At 36.1% G+C, this 25,107-nt stretch overlaps 1 protein-coding gene across 2 annotated transcripts; it reads right to left on the reverse strand.

The window, feature by feature from the left end:
- Positions 1-703: 703 nt before the first annotated feature.
- Positions 704-20,753, reverse strand: PDLIM3 (PDZ and LIM domain 3; the record flags this gene model as incomplete). Of its 2 annotated transcripts, XM_080343750.1 has the most annotated exons (8): positions 704-893; positions 1,725-1,836; positions 2,970-3,100; positions 5,205-5,468; positions 8,767-8,834; positions 15,131-15,215; positions 16,683-16,834; positions 20,661-20,753. In XM_080343750.1, the coding sequence occupies 8 exons, from the start codon at positions 20,751-20,753 to the stop codon at positions 704-706; spliced, it is 1,095 nt and encodes a 364-aa protein (XP_080199876.1). The 2 variants fall into 2 exon arrangements, with proteins under 2 accessions (XP_080199876.1, XP_080199877.1); XM_080343751.1 differs by lacking the exons at positions 5,205-5,468; positions 8,767-8,834 and adding an exon at positions 9,272-9,459.
- Between the last annotated feature and the right edge of the window lie 4,354 nt (positions 20,754-25,107).

A 25,107-nucleotide genomic window follows, 5' to 3' on the forward strand; every position in this document is an offset into this window, starting at 1 on the left:
ATGTGAAAGCTGATTTCACTGCAAATCATTAAAACAATGTAGAACTTCTATTTTGCCTCTTACTGAACAGTCTTTATTATGCAAGCCATTTTATTGTATGAATTGGTACTTATTCCTTGTCACAGTTTTTGCACCAGAAAATTAAGTCAATATAATCCCAAATTCAACGCAGAGTAAGCAAAATCTGGTTTTGGCGTACGTTAATGGTTGAATAATGGATGGTAGAAGCGGGCAGGAACAACTGCTTGTTTTGTACTATCCATGTAAAATATCTGCTTTTCTAATCATGTGGAAAAGTTCTACATTTGTTAGGGCCCAGCCTGTAACACTTGGATGGCTTTGGTGTTTGCACAGATACTTAATTTCTGTTAAAAATAATGTCTTGATTAGAGCACTTATGTATATGCTGTAGTAATCATGTATTACCTCAGCTTTTTCAGTTTCTTTAGTCCAGTACAGTTGTTTTAGCTTATACTTCATTGAGTTATTTTGGCAACTTCAAAGATAATATTTTAGCAGAATTTTACTGGTATAAATATGCTACTGCTGCCTAACAGGGACTTCCACCTCCCTCAGAATCCCAGAAGAAAAGGTTTAAAAGCTGCTACTTTGGAATCAGGCAGAAGTCCTGACTCTTGTACTGCAGTTCTAAGCTGTTAGTGGCTTTTTGTGTGCATGCATAGATTTGTGTGTTAACGTAAGACTAGCATTTCGGGTAAACGGTAACTGTTTCATATCCCTCTGGTGGCCTCATGCGAGCTCGTGCATGAGCTTCACAGTATAGTTGGCCCTCCACAAAGAAATAGCCTTTTTGTTTCAGGTTGAGGCCGCAGTCAGAGCACACAAAACATTCTGGATGCCGGTATTTATCACGTGCCTTCACCACTGTTCCTCTGTATGGAAACAATGAAAAGAAAAAAACAATTAATTCATATAAATTGAAAGTGAGGAGAAACTACAGTATGATACAAAGTAAGTAAGCTCCTCTGTATTTATCTTAAGGCTTTTAGGTTGTTCATCTCAGGGCTTTGCCAGCTACTATATAATTTAAGGTTGGAAGCTGAGTTTGAGTAAGTGACATAAAATGCTGTAGAGTTGATCACATAGTTCATCAGAAAACAAGAGTTTGAAGAAACATGTTCATTTTGTCGCAACACAGAAAGTACAGTCTAACTGATCAAAATGGTGACAAAATGAGTTTTAAAAACACATTTATTTTCCTCAGTGACTCTGTTCTCTGAGCTCACCAGTATCTATCTTCTTTGCTGAAGTTAGTGATGTCATTCAAATAGAAATCTGGTAGCTTTAAAACAGGCCCACAGAGCTTTCTGGATACTCCTGCTGGGTTGAGGGAAGGATGCTTTACACTACCAAGAAACTTTTGAGAATTCACAGCCTGCAACAATGCAGCACGGGTAACTGCTGGTTTCATTATGTATGTGTTAAAGATTGACTTGTAAGAGGTCCTGAGAAATCTTAATTAAAGCATTGACGGTACATTGTTGAAACTGAAATAATCTGTATCTAAAGTCTCTTAGGTGCAAGTTAATAATTTGGGATTTAGAACAATATTTTTTTATATCTCTGTTCTCTAGAAGCTTTTTTCTACTAGTGCAAATGGAGACTGAGACCACCACTGAGAAAACATGCCTGTAGTCTGCAGTGGTGTCTTAGGACATGTGCTTGAACTAGAGATTTCTAAAACTAAAAAAGACACAACTTACAGAATCCCACTCCCACACTTGTCACACAGTGGCACTTTCTGGGCACCAGGCATGGCAGAAGGTATCTTTGTTACAGGAGCTTTCACACTTCTTGTACCCATGGGGCGTCCTTCTGAGAATCAAAACAATCCTGTTACGTGCAGGCTAATACAAAAGCAGTTAAATACTTTTCCTGTAAATACACTCCTGGATGTATTTACAGGCTTCCACTTGTATCAACAAACAATGGAGTTTCTCTCTACAGGTTTACTGGGCCAGATTCCGCCTCTTTGGAACTGGAAAAAATATTGTGTAGCTGTAGCCAAAAAGCAAGAATATATACATATGTATACAAATACATATGTACATATAATATATACATAGTGCTCTCTGTCTCAATGACATCATCTAATTCTCTGATAGTAGGTCTTGCATATAGCAGAAGAGGGAGGAGGATTTAGCTTTAATACAGCAACATAACATAGTCAAGACCTATCATTAGATTTGCATTCATATAACTAACCATACAACAAATTCAGAAAGATTAGTAACATGATATGAATACAAAATTATTAGCAAAACACAAGAAAATGCCAAGCAAAATCCCACAATTATATATATATATCTATACATTATTAGATGTATTTATCACCTCTTTGGTAAATATTGAGGTGTAAAAATTAAAATTTTAAATGTTTACCTTTTAGAATAATTTTGGTTGTATTTCGTTATGTGCACTTCCTGTAAATATAACAGACTTGCAGCCTTTACTAATGCTATTTTCAAAATGTCTTCATTTGAAGGAAATATGACTGTAAATTATATTGTCCTCTTCAATTTTTATTTAGAATGAAGAGGGGATAAGTGAAACCTGTTTTAGGAGTTGGTTTAAATTTCTCTTTTCCTGGATGTGGAAGAGAGTGGTTTCTTTCTTGGTGTCATGAGTGTAGGCAGCTTGTCCTGAAAGTTCTCTCACATAAAAATTATCATTCAGTTTAAGTCAACTTTTACATTAACAACCTTAAAATCTGAGAAGAAATTCTGAAAAATGTGATTAACATTACCATTTTATTCACACAGGAGACTGCTAACTATAAAAGCAAGGGTGAAAAATGTTAGGAGGCTGGTGTGCTATCTAGAAGATTCAGAATTACTTGAGCTTTCAGAAATTCTTAAAGCTCTCATCTCTCATATTTTCTTCTCAGATTCCCCCTTCCCACAAACATTTAGAAATACTTTGAACAGGTAGGATATGTCATTATTAACCACCTTCCTCGGAGACTAAATTCTGGAGCACCTTAAAGGAGCCAGACTGGCGAGGTTGACTGGGCTCCTCCTGGTTGGCGTGCAGCATCCTGTACACATCAGACTGAGGCACTGCGTTTGGAGGTGGGTCACTGTATCATAGGGACAAAGAGCAGATAAAGCAGTTTAGCAAATGTAACTTGGGAGCAATAGCTGTACCAGGCATAGAATGTGGTTCAGGAAACAAACATTAAGACAATGTGTTTTGACAGCTACCAAAAGGCTCTGTTTTCCAGGTAGCATCGCTTTATATAGCCTTCTCTAGGTCTAAAAAGTGCTGGAAAAAATATCTGTGCAATTGTTACAAAAATAAATCTACAAACTAATGAAAGTATTTCAATAACTACTGTTCTGGCTCTTACAGCATTGGGAAATAAGCTGGTACCTGTGTTTAACCTCAACACAGTTGCATTTCTTCAATCAGCTGCTGTATTACCAGGTGCTCTTTGCTCCAGAAGTTCCATTTTCACAGCAGCTGGTCTCAAGAATGTTGTTAAAAATCACAGCTCATATCTTAACGTAAGGTAAGGAGCTAATTAGAAAGGTCCAAATTTTCTTTGATGAAGTCTGTTACCTCACTAACATATACATAAATGTCCAGTTAAAATTTCCTGTTACAACTGGCCTCCTACGGTCTGTTGAACCTTAGGTAAATTTCCACTGGAAATAAGCAACTAGTTCCACAAGGAATTAGACTGGGTTTTGCTTTATATGGTTTGGTTTGTTTCCCAGGGTAACATCTAAGCTGTCATATAGCACAGTAAGAGCAGCCGCAGTTGGACAGTGGCCCCTGTTGCTGATGTTAATTGTTCACATCTTCATCAGACAACAGATTTCTCTGAGCCAACTTTAAACTAGTAAAGAAATTACCACTTTCTTCTCTAGTCACAAGCTTTTATATTGAAGGAGCTTGGTTTTTACAGTTCTCACCAAAGGCTAATAAAACCCTAAAATTCTAAGATTTCTAAACATCAAACAAGTGATAATACAATTACATACGGAAGGCAAAACCAACCTCTACATAAATGTGTGAGATAACATTTCTGAGTGCGTACAGAGTGAAAACCAATCCCACAACCAAAGAGAGATTTCACACTGGGAGTGCCACAGGAGTTTGTGAAATCTCATTACTCTGGGCTTAATCCATTATTTCAGAATAAAGAAAAAGCACATTTTTCTTGTATTGTTCTTGAATTGTTGTGACTGAGGGAAAATATTCATGCAGTAGAGTAACATCAGTTTGCAAAGACTTTATGAACTACAGTTTTCATCAGATAAGTTGAACTCGAATACTTCTATATAAATGTGATTTTTGTGGTTAGTAACAGCCCAATTCTGCAAGATGCTGAAAAAGGCTCATTGGTGATTATTACTTATTCAAACTATTAGTAATTAGCTTTAGTTTACACCATACATATTATTAATTATTAAGTACTGTTGTAAACCAGAAAACTAAGCTACTATTATGCAAAAGTAAAGAAATGTAAATGATGTCTCTTGAAAAAAAATGGATACTGCTTTAAAACGTTGTATTGTTTAATCATTGTTGTTGTCCAGATACATAATGTTCCTACCTGACTCTTAGTTATTGCCATGGATAAAATTCATAAGTCAGAAGTGGATCAGTAGTCCTATAAAGTAAATGCTGTCTCTTTTTGGATAAGAGCTATTCGTACTGAACAAGTTGTCCTGAATAGGAGTTAGATACCTAGAACACTATAAGCATCTACAAGATTTACTAATCTTCATAACTTGAATTTCAACAGTTGAAAGAAATGTGAGTTAATAATAGTATTTTATTAATTCTTAATAAATTATTAGATGTTATTAAATAAATAATTATGATACCAATAATAAATAGTTTTGAATTTTGGAGGGAATCAGAATCTTGACTTGGAATGTTCAGTCAGCTAATAGTCCAGGTAGTATCATCAGTTTCTATTTATTAGCTACAAATAGAGGATTATTTCCTATGAAGTATTTATTTGTAAATTCTGAAAGACTCCTTTAATACTTTGGGTTAAAAGTCATAAATTACTAATATTTTAATGAAAATACGGAATGGCTTTAAATGACTTAAGTTCTTTCTAACGCTCTTACCAATTATCATAGAAACAATGTGATATTAAAGCTCATGATTTTTGGTATATTCTAATTTTGGATATTCATAAACATTAAAGATGCTCCTCTAATTACCTTATTATGGGTGTTTCCCCCAGAGCTGTAGACACTTGGCCTTGCAGTGTTTCCATGATATTGTCATCTGAGTACAACTGCAAAGGTGTGTTAAACTGAGCGTGTACGATCTTGACACCGGGAAGCTCCATCTCCAGGGGAATGTTTGGGGCCATCTTGGAGACGGCCTTCAGCTCGGTGGGGCAGATGGAGCTGACCGTGCTAATGGAGGAGGGGGTGCTGCGTCCACTGCCACAGTCAATCCCCGAGGGAGTGCTGCATCCACTAGGTTAATAGCCAGATTACAGGAGAGTGTGCAACGTGTGTCGCATTATAGAGAATAAAGACAAAAGTACAGTGATGTTAACGGGGCTGAAAAGTGTAGATAGAACAGATGCAGAAAAGTGAAAGCAGAGAAAAGCAAAAGTATGGGTATTCATTTAAAAGTATCTTCCTGTAAAAAGTATCAATGCCAGTTATAAAGCAGTCCTTAAAATTCTGGCATGCGTTTAAGGTAGTGAAAATTATTTGATTGATTGTATCATTCAGAGCATAGTAATTTCTTTACATTTTTGACTCTGGATTTTATTCATTAATTAAGCCTCCCTGAAATTCTTTGTTCTGGATGAGTAATTCTTAACATCTACCAAAGCGTAGCATACAAAGGTTATGTGCGGTGTCTGTGTCAGTGACAGAATAGATACCTGCAGGACTGGAATTCTAGACACATCATTCCAGTCCTGTACCTCACAACCATCTCGGTCCACAGTTGAAGCAACTACTATAAAGTAGTGTAAAATAATGAATGTGACATTTCCTAGACTTTCTTCAGTTCTACAATAAGATATTTATTAATACTTTAAAATTAGTTTAACAACATATATAATTTTTTATAGTTGTTGAACATTTCAAAGAAGAGATACTAAACCAGACAGACATACTTTTGCGTTTCTAAATTACAGTGTTTCCAGTAGAATGTAAAGTGGTCCTTCACAAGAACAGTGGGTTATTCGGAGAATTAATTTTACTGCTTTTAAAGTAGATTTTACATATAATTTATATATAATGAAAAAGATGTACAGTTTTCTAGAAATATTAATGTTGCTTGACATTACTGAAGTTACTGAACATCAATTTGACATCTCTGGAACAGGATTAGTAAATAATGTGAACATTAAGCCCAAAGTCGTCTTCAGTGTCACTGTGTGAACACTTCAGTCCTTCCTTCATAGCATCCCAGAGACTTTCTTTGTTACAGGATATTTCTTTGCTTTCGCTCTGTAACAGCACATAACTCAGGCTTTCCACAGTTGTGGTTACCATTTATGTGACATTCAGAGCTACAAGATGATAAATGCTTAATCTCTTTTCTCCAACCTGCGTACCAGGTTTGTGGTTAGTTCTTTCTGAGCTGAATGATTCCATGTAAACCTGGGAGAATACTCTTATTTCACAGTTTGATAGTACAGTACCTGCCAAGTAGGTAGCCTTGGGTGGAGAAGATGACCCAAAATCCTCCCTTTTGATTCAGAGGGGAATTTGTGTAGGACCACTTTCTCAAAAATTTGAAGGGAAATATACGCTCTACCATCAAAGACATATCAAAAGAAGGCTAATTCCAGAAATGATAGGCAGACCTTACAGCAAAAGTACAGTTCTGCATCATCACCTAGCATGAGCCAGCCAAAAAATTCACACAGGGGCAACTTAGAAATTTACAGTCTTTTCTTTTAGAATAATCAAGATGACGTTTAATCCTGCAGTAGAATAAGTTTTGTCAGTGCTGATAGTGTTAGTAAATGGGAAGTAGCAGGAAAAGGCTAGAAAAAGCACAACTCTTGCTATAAGCAGCCAAAGTAACGTTAAAACAGAAGAAATTATAAGCATAAATACAATATAATTATATAGTACATGTAATTTCCAGTTAGTTTTGCCAAGGTAAAGTCCAGAATTGTGGCTAGTGTCCAACCTGTCAGCTCAAACCCACACTCCAGAATCAGCACTTCTTTGAATCAAAGTCCTATTTAGCCTCAGCTCCCTGTCCTAAAGGGTTGTTCACAGTCAAGGTGGCTCTTTGTTTGTTGCTGTGTTTAGCAGAGGATGTATATCAAGCCAGATTGATGAAAAAGTAGCAAAGACTGTGACAACAAAGGTTTTGTAGATGTAGCAGCCCACGTCAGAGATTGTGCAGTTTGTAGACACAGACTTCTCTGATGCTAGAACACCTGACAGACCTTGTCCAGCTGAAGTCTTGATGCTTATTTCATCGCTATCAGGTTAATTTTTGCAGGTTTTTACCACATCTGACATGCTGGAAAATGACTATTTAATTCAATGTTTTAATGGAAAATACTGTGTAAGTGAGGTTTCCAAATGAGGAGATTAGGCTGTTGATACACTCATTTGATTCTCTGTAACTATAATTAGGTACCTGTAAATGGTACCCCGTGGTCCCAAAGTCAGTTTAGGTAAGTGCTGCTTATGGCTAGAGGCCAGGCATGTTGGCTAAGGACTGCTTTGTCATTTACCCTGTATCAGCATCAAACTGCAAGGAGAGATGTGCACCTTTTCTCCACTGCAGTGGTGTTCTGCATTGATAGTTCTTGTTCACAGAAGGATGGACTCTACCAACCTTCTACAGTCTTCTCTTTATCACGCAGGTGGTTGAAAAATTTGACACATCTCACAAAACTGATCATCCACAAAAGGTTGTCCTTTGTACACAGGAATCAATTACCATCCTGTTTTTCTGGTCTAGTTTCTCAGACTTAAATCAGTGTAATTGAAATGCAGGCATATCAAACTTTCAGAAATAAATGCAGAACACTAAATCTGCTGGTAAAAACCGCTACTGCAAGAAAGTATAAAGGGTGGCATCACAATAGATGGCATCACCCAGGTGCTTTTGAATTTCCTTCTGTTTTAAGCCATAGAGTACATTATTTATTCCCCATCTGTATTCAATAATGTAAATAATAGTGAGGCATTTCATTCTCAGTTGTGATAGAGGGATATCACACTAATTTGTTGGATGTCTATATATAAGCTTTTCTGTATTTTAGAGCTTTACATGTCTCCTAAAGTTCTCCTAAAGATAGTTCTTCTATTTTAGCTATGAGTTAGGTTGCCTTCTGAATAGAGGTCTGCTGAAAAGCAAACTTAAAATCTCTGAATAGCCTGGATAATAACTTATATAACTAGCTGTCTTTTATTTAGCAGGTTAACAGATTACATGTATTTGCATTTGGACAGAAGAATTTCAGAGTGCCATAGATTCATAACTATACAATATCTGGTGCTACACTGTAAACTGAATAAGGTTGCTTCAGACACTTGTCAGTATAACTGAGATGGAGCATGGATCTGCTTTCTTTTGCAAATAGAAATTTGAATTTCAAGCCTGATCTCTGCAAGTCAGCCATTTCTGGTTTTGTTTGTTTGTTTTTTCAATTTCAGTGTTAGCCTGTAAGCTACTATAAGTGAATTTCAAATGCATCAGTATGCTTTATTACATGAATAGTGAGTATCCGTTAAAAAATAACACCATGCATCCAAATCCAGCACAGCACTCAAAGTTTATAACCTGCTTCGGCCTGAGACTATGAAGGGTTTGGGCCGAATATTATGCCTGTGTTCAAAGTAGTTGATATCCTGTAAAGAAAAGAGGATTAGCATAACTTTCTTTGGCTTACAAATGCTTATTTCTAGTTAAAAAGTAGTTAACAAAGTTTAAAAATTGTAACCATGAAGTAACCGTGTTTATTTTGTACATTCCTGGTGCTCAAAATGTGTTTACCATGTTGCTGAGAAACATTCAGAGTAAAGTGCAGTTCTAAGAGAGGATGATAGGTAGTGGTGCAGCCTAGCACAGAGGGCGAATTTTAGCTACCTGCAGCATTGCTACTACAGAGCTGAGTGGATAGTGTTTGTGTTGGAAAAAATTTCTTCGTTATCACCGTGGTTTTGGATAATCAATAAACTCCTGATTATCAGAGAAAACAGCAAGAGCTGGACTTTTCAATTGAAAACAGAACAGATAGTGATATACCACAAATGACTGTGTATTATAAGTAAATACCAGTACTCACTTTTGCGATGAGTTAGGAATGAGACTCCTCAGTTGTCCATGGAGTGCATCTTGAATATTGCCAGATGAATAAAGCCCAATTGGAGAATTATAGGCGGAACTCACTACCTGTCTTTTGTCATCAATATTTGCTGCTGCAACAAAAGGCTGGGCCCTTCTGTTGTGAGCTGAACCAATAGGCTTGAATTCCTGTACATGATAGGCAGACAAAATACACAAAGCTACAATGCACACCAAAGCTACTCATGAGTAAAACTGATAACATCAGTATTGTTAATCTCTGCATTTTTTACTTTTGCGACTGTTATTTTGTATCTGGTGCAAGCATACTATATTTTCCCATGAATTTTCTATATACTACTTAAGCCATACACATTCAGAAACCATTATTTTTCTGCCTCAGGGCAAACAGAAGGCATTCCACATTTGTAAATAGTGTGCAATTCTAAGAAGAAATGGGAAGGATGAATATTATAGTAACCTGTTGTATTGCTCTCTAGATTTTGCACTCTTTACATTCTATTAGAAACATTTCATGTATAGTTAGCTTAATTGCTTTGCTTTAGTGCTAATTTCCGGCTTCTGCATTTTTGTCACGTACTGATGGAGGGACTTGCAAAAGTATGAAGACTTTATTGTAAGCGTCTTACCTAGAAAACACAGATTTTTTAACATTTCTTTTAACTGAAATAGTCTTTGAACGTACATCGGACTGTGGACATTCTTCTGAACTTATGCCATACTTTGAAGCATAGCTGTGCATCAAAAATTTGATGCTGTATAATTTAAATATAATGTGAAATCATCTTAAATAAGTAAAAGCCAGAAATGGGTAAACTGGAAAACATTCTGCCTATGTCTGTTTATTTCTGGAATACGATTTTGTTTAATATTGGCCCAGGTAATTTCCTCCAGTTGTGGAAATCATAGGAATAAGATCTGGAAACAAAATATCTGATGACCTTTCAGATAATTTAAAATGTTCTCCTGTAGTGATAGGCCAGGAATGATAAAGACTGTTGTCTGTGTGCAAATTCACTTATTTGCATTGTGCAGATTCAGTATGGTCTCCTTTGAGTCCCTGATACCTCAGATCCATCACTAATCCACAGAAATACAGACTTTGGAAAAAATGGTGGTGTCATACGCTGAGAGTTTGGATTTTTTTACCTTCTGTGCTAGTGAGAGAAGAGCATTTGCTGCTGTAGTTCATCACCTCGTCCTGATGTCCTGCAGCGCTCTTTGGAGATGGTGCTGTGAGAGCACTTGAACTTTTATCCATATGGAATAAAAAGCTCTTGTTCCTAACAAATAAGTTTTTACAATTTGAATTGGTCTCTTCTTTAGAGACTGGAACTTCTAATGTTTGGATAGTGTCAGTCATTTATACTTCAATTTTCACAGAAATCATTGCCAATTCTGTATTTTGGCTTGGGTTTTGAGTGTGACTGGTGTACTAGGAATCCATCTACAATGCTGTAGACCATCTCTGTATTTATGCTGCTATACAACTTTGTCATATGACCTATGGACAGTCCAAGTTCCAATACTGCTGAATGAGCTTTATTTCAAATTGTTGAAGCTTGTATCTTAGATACTGGAGCTTTTGCCTTAATCACTGTGTACAGTTTCTGCTGTCTGGTATTTGCTATCATGTATTTGTAGTGGTGACACACCCAACATCTTCAGCTTTAAAACTATTCAGGTGCAATTGTGGTCTTTCACTTATGCTTTGCAAGCTGTACAAACTAGTCTCCTTGTTCTGCTAAATAAAACTCTAAACAAAGGTTTTTTGATACAGAAATGCCTTTTTGAAATTACCTTAGCCTTTGGGAATGGTTAGAACAAATACAACCAGAACCCAAAATAGATATTTGAATAGTCAAATCCACAGAATAAATCAAGATAATAAGAGCAGATTGGATAAACATGGACACAATTTGGACATCTCTAGGTTTTTATTCATTCTTCAGAGCATCATTTCCTTTCTCAGACAATATCAAGTCTCTGTTTGAAGTTTTGGTGAGTAACTTATAAAAATGACGAAAACCTAAGTGTGAGTTGGCCCTTTTGTTTTAATTTAAAACAACAGTTTCAGAAATATGTTTAGGAACAGACCTAAAGAAAAGTCATGGTTATATAGAATGTGCAACCAGAAAATGCAAACAGTAAAAAGCAGCTTTATTAAATGAAAATGTTTAGCAGCATTGCACTGTGAGAGGATACTGAAAGCAGCAATCGGATGAATGAGCACAAAGATTTTACTTGCAATTCCTCGTTTCTGTCTAATAGAACTGGGTTGCGATTAACAAAATGTATTAGTAAATGGAAATAATCCAGTAGTGTTTAGGTTCATGTCTACTTAATGAAAGATATTAATGTCAAAGTATTTAAAATGGATTTAAATCCATGTATGATACAAAATGAACAAAACCAATCATGAACATTGTAATTTCATCCCCTTTTTTTGTTTCTTGTTGACAAATGAACAGCACAGAAGACATGGCACCATAATAGCACATTTACTATATAACAGTTTTGAAACAAGTATTTGCAGTTAGTTAGACCTAAATTCTGTTTTCTTTTAACTCATCTATTCATATAAAATGTCAGTGACAGAATATACAGCAGCAAAAATAGTCCAGCTCTTGTGTTTATTGGATTTCATTGAATCTGTGAAAAGCCCTCCTGTAGTTCAAAAGCTAAATGAGAACTGGAGATTACTGAAATACCTAATCAGGAATATTCAAGAATTACAGTGTTTCATTTCTTATTTTTTTTTCTATCTGACTGATGTCCTTTTTGCAGGGCTAACTACATTTTGCATTGGTACAGGTATCAGGAATAGAGTGAATGTAGCCCCTAAAGTCTATAGAAATGCATCCAACACAGACCATATGATGGCATTCCTTGGCGATAATTGCTATGAGAATACGCAGATGTTTTCTGTTTTGAGATATCATGTTTCAAATCTTGATTGTAAGTGGTAATAGACTGTGAACTTATGTTTTAGAACAGTGGTGTCATGTTTTTTTATTTTTTTATTATTGTTTTGTTTTGTTTTTTTAATACTTATATATGGAATAGCATATTTATATCTCCCAGGAATGTATAACGTCTTTCATGGCTGAAAGGCTGGTCACACTGAACAAAATCTTCAAAGGCAAAGTTAGAAATAAAAAAGGAAAGACCAAATAAAAACAATTCAAGAAATTGTGGTAATGGAAACAAATTCATTTAAGATGAAAAAATTTACAAGTCATGGTATTGCTTTACATTGACAATACAGTAGAAAGGAATTTAAAAATACTTTTATAAGATAGTTTGCCATTTAGATTGTTGTATTTTATCTTCTCTTCCTAATGATATTCTTCGTGAACCTTATGTTCTAAATTGCTTTTATACAGAATACCATATGATTGTATTAGTAATACTTTCTTATTATTTATCCATCACACTATAGGTTGCTCCAGACAAACAAAATTAGGTGGTGGGTGTTTATGTGGCAATGTGTAGATTTCAAGAGTGGATCTCAGTCAGCTGCTTGTTGCTGCAAATTATTTACTAGGATTGTTGCCTCAGCTTCCTCTCCTCAGAAGAAAAATAGTGAGAGATTTCATTGTGCTATGACAATTACCTCTATTAATCTCCAAATGACTCTTTGCGGATGCTCAGCCTAATGCAAAAGTTTGCTGTGGTGTGAAGTTTCTTTGTCCCATAGCTGCAGGTAGGCAGAGAATGTAGTTCATCCGTTCTCACATAGCTATGTCCAAACACCCATAGAATAATTTTTATTCATTGATGCTAAAGTAAGCATTCTTTGGCCAAGTATTGGGCAAAATTGCTGAACAATTTAAAATGTTTTACTTTCATTTATAATTATCTTGCAAATAGAAATTCAATACTTACTAAGAAGATTGTATATGTCTTTGTCTATTATTGTTATTCAGTTGGCTTATAATGTGCATTAAATTATTGACTTCCCTTTGTGAAACTTTCTTAGGGAACTTTCAAACATCCACCTGGCTAGAGTGAAAAAAATCTGATCCTGTTTATAACATCTATGACATTTTGAGTATTTTAAATTATTACGTATGTGGAGGAAATGCTTTTTATAGAACTCAATGTTTTTCTGTTTCTGCACACGAGTCAATATGTACAACACTTTTTGGATAAAATGTTTTACATTTGAAGTAACTCTACACTGCTTTTGGATTCATCTGGGCTTCAATGCCTTTATTCAGTGCTGGACTTCAGCAAACTCTAATATGACCTAAACAGCACAGGTTGTAGTTCTGCAGTAATTTGTCATCTGAGGTTAAGGAAAATTTGGTGTTGTACTGTTCATTACTGCTATGCATGCTGCTGTGTCTCATGTGTTGTGGCTAAATATGCAGTAAAATTTAAAATTTCAGCAATTGTAGAAAAAAATACTGTATTTTTTTTCTACAGGGAGGTCAGAGTGGTGGATGTTCTTAGGTGAAAGTACTTGATCTAAAATGTAAATCATCCCTAGAATGGTTTAGCATATTTGTTTACAACCTCTGCTACTTTTGTGGGGCCTACTATCCATTAAATATACTCAATACTCCTGATTTTCCTAGGAAGGAAAGAGAGAGAGAGATATACTAAAATGAAGAGGTGAGCTATTTAATCTAGGAGAAACAGCTTTTCTGATGGCTCCAGGGAGACTGCTTTTCAGTAGTCTGCCAAATAGCTCTTAGTGAAATCTTGTGATTTATTTTTAAGTAACTATCCCTTTTAGGAATGCAGCTTTCATGCAAGGGGATTACTCTCCTGTCACACACGCCTGCATGTTTTTCTCTATAGCTTTTTTAGTCAATTTTTTCCACTGCTATATATTTTATGGATATCCTAGCTATTCCACAAAAATATGCCACTAGAATAGTTTTGTTTCTTCACTATAATATCTCCTACTGCTGAAGAGGCTAAGGTATTTCTGATGAAGTTTGCTGTACTACTTAATGCAAGTTTTTAGATTGGAAAGAAGAGAGAACTGGAACACTGAAATGCCATATTCTTGCTTGGGAGTGTCTCCATGAAAACAGAATTGGTGGAAGTATTTATTACATAGCATTTATTGAAATGGAATCTGCGCTTACATTTTTTCTAGGATAGCACAGAATAAATACTTTGACATACTTGCTTTGATCCTGGCTTTCCAGGATCAGCAGAATGCTCCTCTTTCCCCCCTCTTGAGAGGAGCAAATGTTCACGTAGGTTAAAGAGGAATGACAAAGGAATAAAGCACTAGTTGTAGACAAGGATCAAGACTTTGCTGGTCAGAAGCGGTGAAAGATTTGCTGCTTGATCAGTACATGGGTTTTGTACAAACTTGGAACTTTCATTTTCATGGTGTAGTATGAAAATGTAGGGAAGTAAAGAGACCCAGCATTAATGGATCTCTCTGTTTAACTGACTGTTACATCAAAATTACTTTTGTGATGTAATGAGTGCACTGCTTTAGTGCTTGACATTTATTCCTGATAAAAGCGTTTCCTCACATGATGAAGAATCTCTAAAAGAGTTAAAGCAACTTAAACCATATCAGAATAAAAGGAAATATTTTCTTTCCATAATAAAACTATGGTCATATATACAGTTTTAAAGAAAAATTAGAATGTACGTAACTTGTTAATGTTTTGTTTCAGTTATACCTGAAAATTCAAAAACATCCAGTCAGATAAAATGACGTTCATAATTGTGATGGTTCCTGTTAGCTTAAACTGGCAGATAATCCATGAAGTGCTATGTAAAGAATTTTAACGACCTTGAGGGAGCTCATTTAGAGTGTAAAAAGGCAAATGGAAATGGTCAGGTAACTTTTAACAATTCATACCTGTGGTTCAGCTTCCAAATTTATCTTGAAGCGATGTGCTTTGCCATCTTCTGAAACTTGTGGGGACCATAATTTAGTTCCTGCCCTAGAAAGAAAGGCAGAATTTAAATAATTTGGATTCCTATAGAGTTGTCTATGTCCCTGTAAAATATAATGCAGCTTGAAAATTTGCAGTTTTTTCTATGCTTTTTCAATGTTTTGACATAAAAACACTTCAACAATATATAAAGTGTACTATATGTAAACAATATATAAAAAATCTATTTACTTAAAAAAAAAAAAAAGTATATTATGAACCATGGGAAATAATGTTAGTAGTTACCAATTGCAAAGGGAAAGTCCATGTAGAAGAGTCCAAACTAGGTATGCAAAGTTTATGTGGAATTATAAATAGAGGTTGCACAGATTATTCTTTCAGCCACTTAAGCAGAGATAAATATATTTAACAAATATCAGTTACAATTCTGTTTTCGTTGGCAAAGTGAAATTTGGCAGCTAGTTTTCAAGTAGTGTAATATTAATGTTAAATATTAATCTAGTACTGTTTATTATATAAATACAAATGTTTAGCATTGAAAAATAGGCACATATTTACAGGCACAATTACATTTATTGTCCTTTGAAAATTGCTAAATGTCATATATCAACCTGTAGCAGAACCTAGAATTAACTGTAGGATTTTTAAACCATGATGTATGGTCTAATAATTAGACAATGCTCCTTTAGGAAAAAAAAAATCCAACACATTCTGTATTTGGAAAGAAATGTTGTGATCAGCTGCAATGAAGTTGTGTACCTCCTGGAGGGCCTCAGGTCAATTAGAGCTGTCTGATTCTTGGAGACAGCTGATAGGTGATTCTCATTAAAGGCTGAGCAAACTCAGGAGATGTAAAAATGCAGGTTGTTTCTCTTGCTGGCTTTAGTTGAGAGAAATGAACACAAAAAGTTTGTGGACCCCTGCAGTTTAGGTAAGAGACAGTTTTTTGGTTTTGTTTTGGCATTAATATTGCTTTGAGAATCCTGTATGTGGTTTAATACATTGTGACCAAAGCATTTGGCTTTAAACTGCCTCCTTTGTCACCCCTTATGAAAGTCTGATGTGATGTTGCTTTCCTTAACTGGGAGGATACACTGTCAGCTCTGTCTGTGACTGGGAGGACGTGGCAATGATTAGCACCTGTGGCTGAGGGCATAGGAGAGCAGAGAGGTAACTGAACTAGTGACATCTAGCTGAGGGTTTTATTATTTTCCCAAAATATGAAGAACTGTTTGATTACTGACAGTAAATATAGGACTTGTGGAGTCAGCAGGGGCAGTCAGAGGTATGGTTTGCAGCTCAGTAAATGTGGTGAGTAGCCCGAGGGAAACTAGTCGTCTTCTGCCCATGACATGTCTTGCGTGTTGGTGGGGTAGGTCTGGATGCTTGTAATTTTAAAGGGTTTGTGAAAATCTTAAAACTATTGAAAATAGTTATGACATATAATAGTTGTGCTCTAGAATTAGTTGGTTGGGTAGTATCTTCTTTCAGAAGTAAGCAGGCATGTACACATACCTCTCTATTCTCAAACAAAGCTGATGTACAGCTGCTTTAATTCTCTCCTGGGCATCGTTATGTGTCATGTTCTCTGTGCCTAGGCCATCAATAGCTACAATAACATCACCAGGGCACAGGTTGGCAGCTGAAGCCTTGCTTCCAGGTGTAATCTGAAAAAAACAAACAAACAAAATGTAACTGCTTAAGCACCATGCATACCTGAAAATTGATAGAGAAAATAAACTTCACTGTGCTTCCTTATTTCCTGTTGGGCTGGCAAGAGAGGGAGGGAGTGGGCCTGTAAACAACTATATGGTTACTTAGAAAAAAAAGAGAGTTTTTAATTCTGACATACCTTCTGTAGTTCAATTGTCAGATCACCATAGAAATGCTTTATTCACCATAACTTCAAATTAGATGGAAACTATCTTCACACTTCTGCATTAAAGAGTTTCCACTTTGATTTCTGTAGTTATTGCAACTTGTCTTTGTGTCTTCTGTCTCAAATGCCATTGTGTAATTTACTTGGAAAAAAAGCTAAGGTTTTCCCTTACAACTCCAAGCAACAGCAGAATAGAACTGTTAAGAAATTGTGCTACTTCATGATGTGCCATTGACTGGATAATATAGAAAGGCACTTGTGGTCTTACCACATTTGAGGACAAATACAGCAGTTAGTCTATTTTCTGCTACCTTGGTCTCTCAAGTTGTGTTGCTAATTAATCAGAACTATGCTCATAATGCCAAAATGACATTTTTCTCTTTATTCATGTCTAAGCCAGATGCTGAACTCCTTAAAGTGCTTAGCTTTAAGTTCCATCACATTTGAATAACAGTGACCCTGATCCTTCAAGTTGAGCTGTGTGGTGCAGTTCATGCCTCATGGAAATGTACCAGCATCAGTGACATCCACAGAAAGAGCCCTAAGCTTAACTTTTTATGCTTGCCTCTTTTTGGGCTCGTTGATAATCTTCTGCATCATGGTTAAAATAACTGAAATGCAACATAATTCTGTTTTAAAATAACTATTGTAGGGAGGCCATGACCTTAGATGTCACTAAAGCTTGTTCTACAATTGCAGGCCTTTATTTGCAAACAGGTAACTTCTCATAACACCACACCATGTAAAGAGGTCTTTGGTCACTGAGTAGTATTTAGGTGCCTTAGGTATGTATTGCCATTTTAGGTCACCTTTGATAAGCAAAACAGCAACATGAAATTGGTGAATGTAGCACATAAGCTCCTGGAATTTAGCTCTTCTGGAGCAGCAGAACAAAGGGGACAGGCTGATTCATCCAAAATAACACTAGCTGCTTATTTTGAAGTAAACAAATACCACCATGAAGGACAAAAAAGTCCATATAGTCTCACTTATAAGAGCAGTTCTCTAATTTGTGCCATGTATGAAGTGAAAAAAAGCTATTTGAGATAATTTTTCTCACCATGGGTTCTGTTTTACAGCCAAAGCAAGTGCTATGTTAATTATTAGAAGTAATTTAGTATTTGCATGTGATCTGTAAAGTTTTGTATTAAAACAGAATTTAAATCTGGAGTTGATAATATTTCCCCATTCCCTCTACAAGTTTTAGTTGTTTCTGTAGCACTTTATTCAATGTGACCTAAATTCTAGATTGCAAAAAGTTACCTTCTGGTCAGAATAAACTGAACTTATTCAGTTTCATTAAGACTAGGGTTTTGATCAGTTTCACTGATGTAATTTCTTTGCATTTGTATGAAGTTCCAAGGATTTCAGGAAGTGTTTTCATTATTTCCAGTTAATTCATTGTTTCTTACCCTAATAGAATCAGAATATGTCTATTTTTAGTCCCCTCTGTTCTTCCTACTCTCTCATTGATCATGATCTGTGGTTTTTGCATTTGTTTGGAACAGTCAAGAGAATTGCCTTGCTTGGGAATCCACAGATGGGTTTTAGAAATGACATCTGTTCTTTAGACAGGTGGATGATGATCTCTTATATTGTGTGTCTCTTGACAGTAAAACCTTTCTGCCATTGAACAAGGACTATAGCCAAGCAAACAACACCTGTCCAGTTATTTTATTTAAGTGTATATTAAAATAATTTTTATTTATTGTTTCTTTATTATTGTTTAAGCCAAATGTCAGCAGGCTGCTGGTGGTACCTTTTATGAAAGGAACACCTGGGCTCCAAAAACATGGCATGTGGAACTTGCAAAATATTCACTGCTTCTTAAGGGCTACTGCATGAATACTTATTTAGGGACTTTTCTAAATGTACGCTGCAACAACAAAAGTATTAATTTTAAACAAAGCTACAAATAATATTATTGAACTTAAGCTAACCAAACTTAAACATGTCATTTTTCCATATATATATATATATATTTTTTTTATTTCATAGTTCTACTTGAAATGTGATTTTGGGAATTGTTGTGTTGCTAGAAACTGATCTCTTATGTCTTGTGAGGCATTTAGTAGGTATGAGTCAATTGCAGAATCATTTATTCTTTAGAAAATTACATTTATAGTAACATCCTTTGTTATTGCCGTTTTAAACTTCATTGCACTTAATCTAAACACAAAGGAAATACAAACCAGACACTGCTAAAATATTTTTCATTAGAGATAATGGAAACTATTTTTCTTTTGGAGGCCCATAAAAGGCAGTGAAGGCCCCAAAACGTCCAGAGGTGTTTCTCTTTTATTTTCTTTTGTTATTGGGTGTTTTTTTGTCTCCTGTTTCTCCAAAGGCTTTCCTATGTCCTGACTATTTGTTATAAAGCTACATACAGTCAAATAATCCCATTCTGTCTTCTGTTTAAGTAAAATCTTTTATACTTATGTAAAAATGGAATATGTGATTAAATGAAACTAATTTTTACTAGTATAATATTTGAAAGGTTGATCCTTAAACTTTCTACAGACTCTTGTTTAGAACCATATTTACTGCAAGGCATCACCACTGGTATCCATCCTTCAAAGCTCTTGACATTTATTTAATACCAGGCATAGTGTATATATTGAGTCATAGTGCAGGGCTTTTTAAAAGGAAAAATAAAGCATTGGTGATTTTGAGGCTCATGGAACACGTGCTTGGTGTGTCTGAGGTTCTGAAAAGCAGCAAAAATATAAGAAGAACTAATTCTAGTCTGATGTGTATTGAACACAATTTCCAAAATATACAAATTATCAAAATGCATATCCTGTCTTTTGAGTAGTTCTGTGTCTCTAGATGCAGGGCAGCTGACAGTGTTTTATACACTCCATTCATTGAGTAGCTATTTCTTAAATAAATTGCAATTAATAGCTCAAAATGGATGAAAAAATGAAGGCTTGGAATGTTGCCCTTTAATAGGGGGGTAAAGTAAATTGTCTGTTTCCAAATATGGCAGAAAACACCAAAGAACTATCTCTTTCCTATTCAGAACTGGATAACTTTCTAATAATTCACTGATTTATCATTCATGAAAGTGAAAACCTTCACATGTGTAAAAACAAATGCCGTTGCCTTTCCTGGCAATAATCAGAACTTGATTTAATTAAATGAGAGTCAGATTAATCTTGTAAACTTGGCAGGGAGTTTGCAAAGCACAAACTTCCAGACGTGAGGAGCTGCTGCCAAGCAGTCTTCTCCCCCAGTGATCACAGAGGTTAGCCATGAAAATGATAAAAGCGGGGTCTGGCTTTTAGTAGGCTTAAAACTAATTTTCTCATCTGAATGCCTGGGGAAGTCATGCCAGAGTTTTTCTGCCTCCAAGGCACTTAAATTCAGTTTTTGAAGCATAAGTAGAAGTGCAGCTAAAGTCTCTTACACCAATAAAGCAATCTCAGAAATATATCACAGCACAGAACTTGTAAAAACCGTTAGCATTCAGCTGGCTCTCCTCAGAACTAGCAGCTACTTGCTAATCTACTCACAGTTTCGTCTGCATCTCTGAACTCTAGAGAAGTAAAAGGCAAAAATCTGCAATAACTAATATACATAATAAATAGAAAGGAAATGGAAAGAGTACATACCCTGGTTATGATTAAGGGTTGGTTAAAATCTATTCCTCCTGAGAGCCGGAATCCCCAGGGTGCTGGTCCTTGGAGAATAACGTTTTGTGGCATTGTGGACAGTTGTTTTTCTTGGTTCCTGTTGTTTCTCCCTGAGGTCTGTGTGAGGAGCCGAGCTGCAGGAGGAAGGGTGCTGTCAGTGGAGCACCTGCTGGACAGGGCAGCCCACCTCGGACACCTCTTGGGAAGTTTTACTCACCCCACAGCTGTGGGCACTGCACTTTATCCCTGCGCTTTGGGTGACGTCAGCCAGTCCCTCGGCTTCTCCACCCACAGAGGGGAGTATCAACCTCAGACAAATAAAGTCTGAATGCTGGAAAGTTTACAACGAATACATGGGCTTTATCTGCTGCTTCAGCGTCCCCCTCAGCGCGACAGTCAGCTTCAGGGTGCAGTGTCCTGGGTTTTTAAAGCAACCCCGTTGCTCACTTGATATCAGACTGATTACATTGCTGGTGCTTGTTCCAGCTATGCAATGCACTCCTCTGGCTTTGTACATGATCCTGTTTCATGTAAACAGAAATATTGATAAGGAGATTTCCCTCTCAAACTCTTGCTTTACGTCTTGTCTTATTTGTAATGTAGTAGTTCATTGCACTAAAAAGTCCTTCCAGCCCTTCAGCTGAGTTTTTTGGCTACAGTCACTTGAGACCATGGCATGCACCAGCTCTAATGGCTTGAAAAATCTGGACTGATGTCATGCATATTTCTCATACTGAGGAAGAGAAGTGCAGTATTAGCTGATGATACCTGTCCTATTCGTAGAAATCCTGGCTTTTTTTAAGTTGTAGATACCTTCTGTTCCTTGTTGGTGTTACTAAATAAATATTTTGCATTCCTTTTGTTTTTCTTGCATTGACTTGATCAGCTTTATTCTGACATTTGAATGCCTTACATTAAAAAAGAACTGGAGAATTTTGTAGTGATTGTGTACATGTTGACTCATTTTCTTATCATGGTGTTACAGATTTGTCTTTATATATGATATTAGCAAAGCTAATATGTGCATGGGTAATGTTCTTTAAGCATCTCTGCCCAACATTTGAGCTGCTCTAGGACAGTATCTACAGCTCTTACCAGGCACTGTGGTGGGTCTTTTTGTTATTGTTTTGTTTTTATCCCCTAAATGAGTCAACAATAAGTCAGTGAGAGCTTGGAAAGAACAGAAACTGATGAGGATATATATTTGGGTGAAATAAGAGTACACATAATTTTTCTGCCTTTGCGAAAAGTTTCTGGTTAGTGTGTTTGTTTCATGGTTTTACTGGTAGTGTTTTGTGTGTGCTTTTTTTTTGGTTGTTTTGGGTGCATTGCGTGGTCGTTTTTTTTGTTGTTGTTGTTCCTTATGACAGAGGATTTTGTTCACTCTCTGTGTTTTCCTTTCTTACTAGCTGTAGCCTGCTTAGAAGAATTTCTGATGGACAAGAAACAGCAATAAGTGAGATGGAAGAATAAAATGCAGGTTCATAACATTCATATAATTTTTGCTGTGTGTAATTTGTTTATCTGTAGATTTCAATTTAAAATTGGCTTCCACCTCTTACTCTCACTTATTAAATGTCCTTATCTGTGCCTGCTGCTAATGCCTATGTACATAAAGTCTTTCTCAGTGAGATATTTTGAGTTTTGGTGGTATTTGGCTGGGGATATTTGGTTGGTTTTGTTGCGGTTTTGTGTGTGGTGGTTTGGTGGTTTTTGTTTCTTTGGTTGGTTTGTGTGGGGTGTTTTTGTTGTCGTGTTTTTGTAATTTGAGACTGCTTAAGTGTCTGTAAAGTTTGTTCACGTCTCTTTACTGTACTGGTATCTGCACATATGTCCCTTCTAACCTTGTTAGATACATGCAGGGGGAGGGCAGTCTTAACCTTTTTCTAGACAGGTGATGGCTCTTAATTTCAGTGGAAGTCACATGCTTATGAGACTGAGCTCTGGACGAAGGATTTTTTTTTCTGCCTGTTTACTGGAAGGGTCACTTGCTCTCCAAGGTGCTATTGTTCTGGACAGCAATAACTAGATCCTGTTTTATTGATGTATCACGGGTTAAGTTTCAATTCTATTCACTGTTTCTCCCCCTCACCTCTATAATTCTAAAAACAAAAAAAAGTTTGAAAGGCAATACTGACGTAAGGCTGTTTCCTAGTTTCTTTTCAGTGACTTCTTTTAAGAAAATACTTCACCCATTTACAGAGTATGGGTACATATTTTCTTTTATCTCCCCAAAGCCCTTCTGTTTTTTCATACTAGATCAAAATTACCAGCTAAGCTGGATTAAAAGTAGAGCCTTTTATCCACTTAATAAAGGTATATTCCCGTCACTGAAGTCAAGGCTGTTTTATTTTCTTCTGTCTGGTTTTTAGCCATCTTATATGAAAGAATACTGTCCTGGGACAGGGTTTGCTAGACATACTGAGCAACTTTTAAATAAGCAGATCTCAAAATTAAAGATTTGTTCTAATGAAAAATACGAAACTAAGATGAGTCTTCTAAGGTAATGATAGTAGAGATTTCAAACTACATACCTAGCTATAGCTTCCTCTGCTCATCATTTTTGCTTTCATAATAGCTCAACTATGAAAATAGATTTTTGCAAATACATAGCAGTGTGACATTTAAAGTTTGTTGTTGTTCTTGTGCCATTTAAGAAAACAAATACTTTTAATAGATCTTCTTGTGTTGTTGTACTATAAGATCATTGGTATTATAACTTTTCTTACTCGCAAATATATATCCTCTGCATTTAATGGCTGTATAAAGTAGCCTCCTCAGAATCATAATACAGTCTTTTGGTTTGTAGTATGACCAACCATAATATTTGAAGGCCTTGCTCTCTAGATTGGTATTTCATTCGATTTTTGTGCCAAATGTTATTATCTACTCAGTGCAATATGAAAGAGTACAACTACTCTTAATGTGTTTAGTTTGTGGGTAGTGTTTTTTTTCCTCTTTTTTTTCATTTTTTACTGAACCAGGGGTGGGAAGGAAGCTGTGTCAGCTTCATGTCACTCAAGTTTTTGAGATTTTGGGGGTGGTGGCACAAATTAGACACCAGAGTAGTAGCATGATGCCAGCCTCATACAATCAAACTCCTCTGCCTGCATTACAGCAACATTTTCCCCTGACCTTACTGAAAGGCATGCTTCTTTCACATCAGAATATTTTTGGATGTCAGTTTCCTATTGTCTCTCCCAATATGTCCCTGCCTTGATGGAAGGAATTGTTTTCCTGACGATTTGGCAGACTGAGAGTTGAAAAGTATGTTATAAGTAGCAAATATTTAAAACCAATTCATCCTTCTGTAAACTCATGGAGTGCTCTGTTGCAGGCCGCAGAACTAGAATAAGCCCTGGTAGAGATGGAAACAAACTAAAAAGACCACTTCAGAGTGTAAGTTTTAAGCCATAAGCTTTCTGTCCTACTTTGGAGCTTACTCTCTATCATAATAAACTGTAGTGGACTAGGCCATGGTTTGTGAAGTTTAGACAGCAACAGCCTAGGATACTAAATGGAGTTTGACAATCACTTGCACGTGCGGAACAACGAGTACTTCAACTAGCTCTTCAGAGTTGAAAGGCCAGAGTACTCCCTACTGCGTAGCCTGTTTTCTATTTCAAAACACATGGGTATATGGGAAATGTTCTTGTAATAAATGCTACTTATTAAAAAAAAAAAATCCCCAAACAACAAGGTGTAACTGTTTATGTACAGTTTGAAGTCTTTCCTAATTGCACAGTCAAGAAGCCAGAACGTTGCTAAGTCGGACCCTGGTGAACTTTTCATATCAGCTTTTGGTTAGTGGATGACTGATAAATTAGCAGTACCCTTGGCTTTCCCTGGCAAAGGAGAAATCCTCTTTCCTTTTCCTAGCTTTTATGACCTGGCAAAGAGAGAGGAGGAGTGGGGCTCTGGTACTGCACCCCTTTCCCAGGCGTTAGAAATTTCCAGGCTGGAAATCCATGTGAGCTAGAGAAGGACATTCCTACAACTCCTCAGCTTTGAAACACTCATTTGGCTCAACTATCTTCTCTTTTTAAACTTTCATTTATAATTTTCACATAGCTCCGGTACTTTTCCCTGTTTTTTAGCTTCTGAATAGCAAACTGCAACTGATAAGCATAATCTTAAATTTTCTGTCTGCAGGCCAGGGATGTCCTCTCTTGGTGTGTGTTGTCTTGGAGTTTGTTTGTTTTCTTTTTTTTTCCTAATTAATCCTTCAAGAATGATAAATTTGTTCTGAGAATACTGCAGAAATTGAAGACTTCAACTGTCTTACCTTCTCCATGAAGCTTCCTACTTAGCAAGTAGAGATTAGGTGTCTTAGAGCCTTTTAAAGCCCACGTTAAGCATGTGATCTAAGTTAAAAAGCAAATAAGTGGAAAGTAAATTTTTTACTGAAATGATGTATTTCAGAAAT

The sequence above is a fragment of the Nesoenas mayeri genome, assembly GCF_963082525.1.
Source record: "Nesoenas mayeri genome assembly, chromosome: 4".
Classification (NCBI taxonomy): Eukaryota; Metazoa; Chordata; class Aves; order Columbiformes; family Columbidae; genus Nesoenas; species Nesoenas mayeri.